Genomic DNA, 10,066 nt, shown 5'->3' on the forward strand with positions numbered 1-10,066 from the left:
CTTTTAATTTTATTTATATCTTTCGTTTGTTCTTTACTTTTATAAATAAAGTATTCAAATTTCGTACCTAACTTTGTCTCCTATGCTCGGTCGGGAAAAAAAGTTTAGTTCTTGTGGATCGTGAAACAGAAGTATTTTAATGATAAAAGAAAAAGATATAATACACTGGCACTGAATGATACATTGAAATGATATTAGCATGCGATTGGTAGGCTTGTGCCTGAGTTGATCGAGTTGTATTTGACAGATCTATACGTCAGAGACGTTGAAGCAAGCCGAAGGTGTGGTGAGCACGGTGAGGTGCGAGGGCAGGGAACATGCCCTCGGCCGCGGAATCAAGCGAAAGCTGGACTCCATCCATTCCATGCATTCTACTCTGCATGAAGACCAAGATGGTCAGTATTGTATGGTACTCTTAGACGTTAATTGTAATATACAAGTAGTTCCGCTTAGTAGCAAAAATATTCTACAAAGAAACTTCGATAACAGTCGGCCAGAAAAGAAAAAAAAAATCGAATAGTATGCAATCTTTTAAAATTTTTAGTGAAATAATATATTGGGATTAATTTTAATATTGTATATTAAAAAAAAAAGAATATTTTGGACTTTATAAGTATTAAACTGTTAAGCAAATTATTTATTTTAATTATTTTATTTCGTAAGTTTCTTTGGTAGAATATTTTTTATTAGTTGCAATTTGTGACGATGAGAAACGTGAAGCATCGATCGTTATTTTGCAAGTTTATTTATATCTACTGATATATGACTTCACTCACACGAAAAACGATGATTCCCGTTTCTCATTATATAATATGAATGTTACTATTAAGAGTGCTTTAATGACAATTTCACTTTTAGCAGAATCTGTAATTTAAAAAACATGCTCATAAATTATCGAATCATTATCTAATTTGGCTTGCTTTTTGTGGTCGAAAGTCATGTGCGCCTTTATTTTGCCCGCTCTGGCAGCTTACTAATAAGTCGAGCATTAATTTCTATCACTTGTGTGCATGCTTGGTAATGTTACTGCATGGTAAAGTATGTGCTTGCCTTATCGCAATTGCTTTCGTAATAACGTTTTTTTTTTTTTTTTTCTTTTTATTTTCCATAACATTCGAAATCTCGCGTTCGAATTCAGCGCGAGAGGGAGTTGAGAATAATTGCTTCTCTTTTCATATCGTGATTTTAAGCTTGAGGAATTTTATATGAATTAAGTAATCGAAGTCGAGATCTTCGGATCAGTCTATGTTATCGATTCGTTTATTGTAACACTATATTATTAACCATGTTAACGTAAAGGCAAGGAAAGCAGGTAAGTGGCGTCAGTACTAAATGAAGAAGAGACTTTTCGTTCATCGTGTACGAGTCTCCAGCGAAAAGCTTGCGGAGGTGAAAAAATAACTGACATTTGTATATAATGTTTTCGATCTTTTTTTTTTTTTTTTTGTGTTTTGCGACTACTAATTGGCTGTCAGGTTTGTTAATATCATTCGCAATTACATTCTCATCCGAGTGGCCAAGGGGCTTAAATCATACGTTCATTTCGGAAGGGGTGTGGCTCACTACCGTGTGTTATTTCAGCGAACTTTGTACATATACACCCTCATGTTTACGTACAGCATGTGCATATTCCCGGAGATGCAGATTTTTTTTCGAATTATCCCGCAGGAATTGGGGGATTATTTGTAATGAAAGCAATGGTATAAATGCGAGATAAGTCAGGTATTAATAACGAAACGTAAAGTTGGATTGTGTATTTACAGCATTATTAAAATCCAATATCTTTCTATTATTAAAGGGGATTATATTTAAAATTGAATGGATCGCTTCCAACGAAGTCAAAGATAATAGATGTTTATAGAAAACTAATATAAAAAATTAGTTATTAAACTAAGGGAACTGATCTGATTTTTATTAATATTTAGTTATGTACAGAGACGCGAAAAAATCTCGTAAAAAAATTAATTAAAAAGGGGAGTTGCAGAACGAGCAACGTTTATTCAACAAAATCATTGCATGTGCTCGAACCATCTGATATTTCATTCTGCCTCTGACCTCGCCTACCACCATTGAATGAAGCTACTAATCATTTTTAACGAGCACACACATGCGAGCAAGAAGCACATTGTTGCGATATTACTGGACAAATAGTTCAACCATCAGTTTCGAACATCCCTCTTCGATACGCACCATAAGCATACCGGAACGTTTTGCTGTTATGCGTTGCACATTTCAATCAAGATTGATACAGATATATGAGATGGAAATTAAACGGTGTCATGTGTACATTTCAGTTTAGTAAAATTGAGCCATTTCTAAGTGATAAAGACTTCATCGTTCCTTTTGATCATGATAAACTTGCAGGTAATCGTGCAAATGTGTTTATCATATTTAATGTAGTGAATTTAACGCATTGTGTTATTTTTTATACGAGCGATTTTTATAAAACGATTGATATAAAGTTAAAAAGTGAATTTTTCGCTCAACGATATACATATCAGATCCGTCGAGATATTATTTTTTTTTATTTTGAGAATTAACGAGATTGTGACAACAGTAGATGAACTTAACGTGTTTCGTTGTGAGTTTAAAAGTTTGTTAAGAGATAATGATGTATTATTAATTAATCTATCTTGTAACTTTGACATTCTTTCAAATTACACGACCCTATGATTGTTTTCTATCTGATATGTCTGTATAAGTGAATTTTCTTGGAGATGGGCTTTCTTTATGTTATTTTCTTTTCAACCACGCGGAAATCGTGCAGAGATCATTAAAATCTGAAAAACACCATACCTTGTTTGGAACCTTCAGTAGCAGAGACGAAGGACGTAGACAACGGGAACCAATGGAAACTGATGGTCGGTGACCTAGTGTGGGGAGCAGCAAGAGGAAGTCCGGCCTGGCCGGGAAAAGTCGAGTCTTTGGGTCCTTCGGGTACTATGACAGTTTGGGTTCGTTGGTACGGGGGCGGGGGTGGTCGCACCCAAGTCGATGTCAAGGCTCTCAAGTCCCTCTCCGAAGGCCTCGAGGCGCATCACCGCGCCCGTAAAAAGTTTAGGAAGTGAGTCAGCCACCCCGATGAACTAAGATGAAAGCCTCTTAGAAGCTTCTCGTTGCTTTAATAGATATCGCGTCAATGCAAAAATATATTGAGGGGAAAATAGAACAAAGAGATGCTTGAGTATGTTTTTTTTTTTTAATCTATATATTATTATTCATTGTTTTTTTTTATTTAAGTCCGGCATTCGATTTTTTAACTGTAACACGGGCACGTTAACTTATCCTTTTATCTATTGTTATTAAATGTTATAAACTGGAGTTGCACAATGTCGCTTTCCTAGAGCTGTGTATAATGCACGTGATTGTGTTATATGAATCTCATTACGTCTGGTTATAAATTAATTTTATTGAATATAATTATATATTTTTTTAAAAGAGGAACAAAACGCGATAAACGCTATACGAAGCTTCTTGCTGTAATAAGTCTTTATGAATTTAATTCATGATCACTTTTATCGATGCAATGGGAAGAAGAGACAGATTTCACGGACCTTGTAAAGGGATGTCTAATGACAGTAAATTTCTTTAGAAGAATTCTTATTGTTGATCGTAATTGTATAGCATTTATTAGCAAGCCAACAGCCAATTAAATTTATTCCGTATAGCTTATTGCACAGTTGCGGTTCAATATTCTTTCTTAACTTACTAAAGAATACTGATACTTTTACTTGCTGGACATTACTATGTTAAGTGGTTTTACTCCAACCTCAGCCATCTTTCTTCTTATTCTCCAGTTTCTATATTAATATTAAATGTAGTTCTAGTTTTATAACACTCAACGCGTAGACTGTTAAAGAGATTTAAGCGATAGAATTTATGTCTTTTTTTATTTTTTTTCTTTTTATTGTACGTAATTGACGTTTACGCGATTGTTTTTCACCGAAATTAATTTGTTTATTCGTCTGATAATTGATTTATTAATGCTTAACAGAATTTATCATTCGCAATTTATTAGTCGCGACTTGTTGAGCTTTTAGAATTTTTCTTGCTCTGATCGAGATCGAATCTCGCACGCACCGCCGCTGGTAATCATTTAATACTAACCGTACGATTTTTTCGTTCCTCCCCTATTTTTCTAGAAGTCGTAAATTGAATATGCAATTGGAAAATGCGATACAAGAGGCGATGGCGGAACTGGACAAGATGACAGAAGAATCCCGCGAGCAGAAAGATATGAAAAAGTCGTCGAAGGTGACGTCGTCGTCGTCGGCTGCCGGCTCGAAGAGCATCATTAGCGCCGGCAGATCGGAAACCAAGAGATCGTCGAAGAGGGCCGTGGACCATGCCAAAGCCGAGCGAAGGCAATATCGGTGATCCGTGTTGGTTGCGATTACTTAGCGAATGTCCGTGATCGACAATTCTCGTCTGTCGTAAATACCGAGGCACTGACGATCTTCGCGCATAAATGTAATTAATTCTTTCAGTTTAATAAATTATTAAAGTCCTACATGAATCTAAACGCGTTCCAGAAATTTACCGACACATTTCCGTTTCAACCGAACAGGTATTTTAATCACAATCTCGACAATATATAGCGGGCACAATTTAGTGCAGCTGTGACGCGGATTCCATTACGTGTGACGAATCTAACGCGACAGATGAGGTAGAATCTATTGATACAGAAATACGTGATGCTACAATGCTATGTAATACGATACAAATGAGACAAAAGGAAGGCACGATACACTAAATCTCGGTGATCGCTGTGACCTGAATCACGACGAGGATATGATCTTCGAGCAAAATGTACAATTTTATTCCTACATGTTAAAATTCTTTCTCGTTGCTTAATTAATACGCTTTGGGACGTTCCCGATGTGATAGAACGTCTCTGGAAATAATCAAAAGGCTCGTCTATGATTTTTGTTCGATCGAAGAAAGAGTTTACGGTTTATTGAACGCGGTAGCTGACGGCCGCGGAGAAACGTGGCGTTTAAACGTAAAGGTATATATTGCAGTACCGGCAAACGTTTTTCCTCTTTTGTAAATTTATCGATACGAAGCCTAAGCAACCGTAGCATCTGCTGCAACAGCGTATTCCGTTTGTAACAAATGACATCCATTTTTAGTGGTGGATTTGTCAAGCGTGTAAAATTGCAAATAATCAATAGCGATGTACAGGAAACACGGTCGGATTCATCAAAAATAGGCCTACGGCATGCATTCTTAGATTATTTACTCTAACACACGTGTATGTAACCACAGAAAGTAAGTAGACAGACGATAGCTTCTCACAGACGTTTCTGAATTCATAGAGGAAGGATATTATACTTATCGTGCAGGCGAACAAATTGTCATACGGTTATTTTATTCGATCGATTTTATTTAAGACGATACAAAGAACAGCATTTGAAACAAAAAAAACTTTCTACGATAATATATATTAATGTAATCAATCATCCGGTTACTGCGAGCGGTTTTTACAATTTACACGTGCTATTGAGAGGCACGGATGTTTCCTGAAAATATGTACTCGCCCACATATTTGGGTGATCGTAAACAAACATGTGTAGTTTAAAAAAAATATTTTTGCGAACGAACATTCATTAATCTATCCGTAGAGAATAATACATTTTTTTAGAAGGCTGTACACAATGTATGAACCATTGTTTTATTGTGACGGTGTCGTGCTGCAGGCTCGTTGAACCATTTTAAACGCATTCACTGGACGTTTTTGATCCGCGCGATTATTTTCTTAAATGGTTTTTCCTTTTTTTTTTTCTTTTCTTTTTTTTTTTTTTTTTGATTGACGTAAACTTGAATCATCTCGTGACTGAATAATACACGATTTAATGTACAGTAGCAAAGCAATTGGAAATTGCTGCAAAGTTCGGTATCTGATATTGGAAAATTTAATCGTAATTTCAAAAATAGGAATCATATTTACGACGGAGAATGAATTCGAAGGTGCATTAAGAATCTCGAGTTTACGGTTACGTCGTCGAGATAACTTCGGAGACATATTATAGACAATAAAGAGAATGCAAGTATCAAAAAAAAAAAGATTGCGCGATTCTTGATTCACGTTTTCCGCAACTAATTGTTTAGAGTTCTCTTCGAGGAACTCGTTAATTATCACGTATATTCTAATCGGTGTTAAGAAATTTCGCTATAAATGCACCGACTGCGTAATACTTAACTATACGGGTCCGCGAACAGATTTTTTAGCGTTACACATTATGGCTGTAAATATGTCAACTGTATGACGATAATACCGTCATAATAACGAATATAACTCGGTTGTAAGAAAGGCCAACATAAAGCAACTAGTTTACGTACGAATAAATTATCGTTCGCAGAAACGCGACGAGTCTGTAACCGAATATTTGCTTCTGAGATTAAAACGGAGCTACTCTTATATCAAAAAAAAAAAAAAAATAATAAAATAATAATAACTGCTTGATGTCACCGTATATTTGCGGAAAATCACAGACCATTCACAGAGACGGGTTTTTCTGCAAACAGAATCTTGTCTAAGCTGTATGTTCTCTGTCTTTTCGTGAAGCGGAAAGCTGCCTGAGTCATATCTTTTACTTTGTGATACGTAAATAAAATCCTTAAGAGAAGACTATGAGAAGATATTTTTCAATATATTTATGCAGCTTAAATGGAGAATATTTACCTTTGACGCGTCTTTTCTGTGATTTAATGTACGTTTTACGCGACGGTGAAAAAGCATAATTTGTTGAATATTTTTTATATGACTCAGGCCACTTTCATCGTCACAAATATCGTGTGGAAGCTCGTCGAGATTATATACGACCGGTTTTCCCTCTCCAGTGTGCGTCTCTATTTAAGAACAATTATATCAAAGTAAATCAAAAGTTCGCGATATCACATATTACTCGTTAAGTTTCACAAAAAAAAAAGAAAAAGAAAAAAAAATAAAAAAAAAGGAAAGAAAGATTTTCGACAGAGAAGAATCGCTTCCCGTGACACGATTCGTAGCACTTCATCATGACCAAGCGCGTTGCAACGCAACGTTTCATTTGATGAATGGCGAAAGACATATCACCGGCCGCGAATGACAATTCTTTGAAATCAGCACGTTTTCGGTGAGACATACCGTGCAAAACTACAGATGAGAAGAAGAAAAAAAAAAGATAGGAAGAATTTTAAGAATATGCGAATGGCTGGCACACATTCTTTACATACACGTACGCACATTCACATACACTACGGGACCGTTTAAAGTTTAAGACATTTCTAATTTCATCTGATTCTCTTCATCTCGAATAACCCGTGTGTGAGTAGTCGAGGGCTGCTTTTGACAAAATTCAACAATTACAAGAGTATCTAATATTTCGACGTTATATCGCTATATGTTCTGTTCGTTCTGCGATCGACGTTTACCAGTTTAGTTGTACCTTACAATTTTAAATTCTTCATAGCGACATACGTGTCATATTGCGTGTCCGCAATGTGTATACAAGATAACATCGTTCATGTAACTATTACCTGCGAAAGTCAGACGATACGACGTTCCGAAGCTTTGTTATGAACGTTGACTTTTATAAAAACGGCCCTCGCAATTCGGCGCTTAGATCTCCGCTGATACTTTCTCCTCCGGGATCGATGTAACCATTTTTCCGAGAGCATTTTCTTCTCGCTTTCTCGTGTGTGCGATGCGAGAGTGGCCATAGCTTAAAAAAAAAAAAAAAAAAAAAAAAAAAAAACCAGTGAAAACTTTACCTCAGTGACACATACGCAAGAATCAAACGTCTTAAAAAAAAAAGAGAAAAAAAAAAAAGAATCGAGGATATATACTGTAGTGCCGATGTCCTTTGTATATTTTCCATGATATTGTAAATAGATACATACATATACCACGCCTTTCTGATAATCACGCTGTGCGATAAGCGGTCGACGGGCATGATTGTTTAATGCTATGCGGTGAATGTCCGGCGGACGGCATCGAATTAGGTACGCGAGCCGTCGAGCGAACGACGTCGGGCGTGTGTTAATAACGCATTTGTCATCAACAGCGAAAATTGTGGCTTTTAATTATTTGACACGTCGTAACGGGCGGCGAGAAGAGATAGGGCTATTTTATAAGAACATTCTTTACGGGTCGTTACATCATGTAAGTAGAATACGTTTAATACGCGCCGCACACGCGTTTTTATATAATGATGAAAGTAAAATCGAAGAGGAGTCGTTTGAACGACGGCACATTTAAACGCGAAAGCGAGCGTCCTGTTTTTTAACGCGCCGTTTTATTTTTTACCATTACGTTCCCTCGTATTGCGAGGAGGAATTCTACTTCGGGTGGGAAAGGTACCGGGATCTTTCACGGGCGTACTTGTTCCTCGATGGCTCAATCGGCTCGGCACCCGGTGTAATTTAACGAAGGGCCTACGTCGTCGTGGAACTCCGCGTGCGTTGCGACCGGACGGGATAAGATTCTGTTGAAATAACTTGAAGGAATCGGCGGCATAAGAAGCACAACGGTTTGGTCGGACGGTGAGCTATTTGAGCGCGCGGCGAATCTATTAGAGAATTATATATACTGAGAGTTATCGGTGCGTGATTGAGATTCACGCGATTTTCGGCAGATATTTATTGCTCTATTATTATTTGTCAAAAGTAGAGTATTTACGGAGCGGTTTCGTTCGCTTGTTGTGTTTTGAGAGAGATTATAACGTGGAAATGCGTGCGTGCGGGCCACATTTGTCCCTTGCAACGGAATGTACAGTATGCATGCGCGATAGAATGTTGACGGAAAGGAAGAGGCAAGTGAGGAATGAAATTCTCGTAGTGAACGAATGCGATTACAAGCGGCACCGGAAGAAGAAAAAAAAAAAAGAAAGAAAAAGAAAAAAATACCGAGAAAACTAGACAGTTTTTTGTTAGTAGGGACAAACGGCTTACCGTGATCGCGTTATGAGTTTTACAAGGAACACGACCGGATGCACTTTCGATGTATAATATAAATATTATTGCAGATAGCATAGATATATACGTATTATATCAATTATCAATGGTATTATACAATAAGAGATGATAATTTTATATTTACGAGAAAAAGAAGCGTGAGTGAATGAATGCGCGAAAGAGTAAAAGAGAGAAAGAGGGAGGGGGAGGGAGGGAGAGAGAGAGAGAGAGGGAGAGAAATCATTAAATTAAATTGAGTGTAATATACAATATACGATGGAACTCCTCCTCATGCCCGAGTTTTCCTCTCCCCAAGCCCTGCACCCGAATTCCATTGCTAGGACGAATTAGCTAAAAGCTACCCTATTTAACACTTGGCATAATATTTATATATAAATATAAATATATAAATATGAATATATATAAATATATAAATATAAATACATATATATAAATACATACATGAGAGATAGAGAACGTAAAGTAAAAAAGAAAAAAAAAAAAATTGGATAGTCTCGGGATGGGCAATATTTGCCAGACCCTGAGGAAAAGTATGAAGCTATGTGATCCACTACTACTAGTAGCTTTTAGCTGTAAAGACTTATACTTTATTTTGTAAATTTTGTTTATACAATGTTTGATCGTTCACGCATAATACTATTGTATGTGAAACTAAGTTAATAAATCATTAACATGTGAAGTGTTGAATCTTGTGTAGTCCATTTCGCCAACAACTTATAAATAAGCTGGCGTGGTTCGTTTTTAATTTTCTTTGTGAAACTGTACTAAAGAGTGCGTGCGATATTTATTCCCATTTATTTTTTCCTAAGGTATTTTAATACTTTTCGATAACAATCTACGAATGTAAGTATCTTACACGGGACTTTATATAGTATCTCTCATTTTTAAAAATTATAATTTAGATATACGTTGGGACATCAATTGCAGCGTGAAGTAAACCAAACGAGAAAGCGTACATATGATCAGCTGAACTGTAAGGAACAGTCTTTCTCGACGCTGATATTTGTCGATTATTTTTCTCTTGTTATCGAAAAAGACACTGACAATCAAATAAATGAATATTTAATCATTACTTACAATGAAAAGAACGCAGCAATTTAATCATGAC

At 36.3% G+C, this 10,066-nt stretch overlaps 1 protein-coding gene across 3 annotated transcripts in view; it reads left to right on the forward strand.

Annotated features, from left to right (window-relative positions):
- Positions 1 to 9,637, forward strand: part of LOC139101751 (serine/threonine-protein kinase Wnk) — a 198,463-nt gene extending 188,826 nt beyond the window's left edge. For 2 of the 3 annotated variants that reach the window (XM_070655147.1, XM_070655148.1), the window contains exons 7-9: positions 248 to 395; positions 2,815 to 3,064; positions 4,143 to 9,637. In XM_070655147.1, coding sequence (XP_070511248.1) covers positions 248 to 395; positions 2,815 to 3,064; positions 4,143 to 4,377 — 633 coding nt within the window. In that variant the 3' untranslated portion in view covers positions 4,378 to 9,637. The remainder of the gene's footprint in view (positions 1 to 247; positions 396 to 2,814; positions 3,065 to 4,142) is intronic. The other variant, XM_070655149.1, reaches the window with a different exon arrangement.
- Positions 9,638 to 10,066: the final 429 nt, after the last annotated feature.

This window comes from Cardiocondyla obscurior, linkage group LG04 (assembly GCF_019399895.1).
Source record: "Cardiocondyla obscurior isolate alpha-2009 linkage group LG04, Cobs3.1, whole genome shotgun sequence".
NCBI lineage: Eukaryota > Metazoa > Arthropoda > Insecta > Hymenoptera > Formicidae > Cardiocondyla > Cardiocondyla obscurior.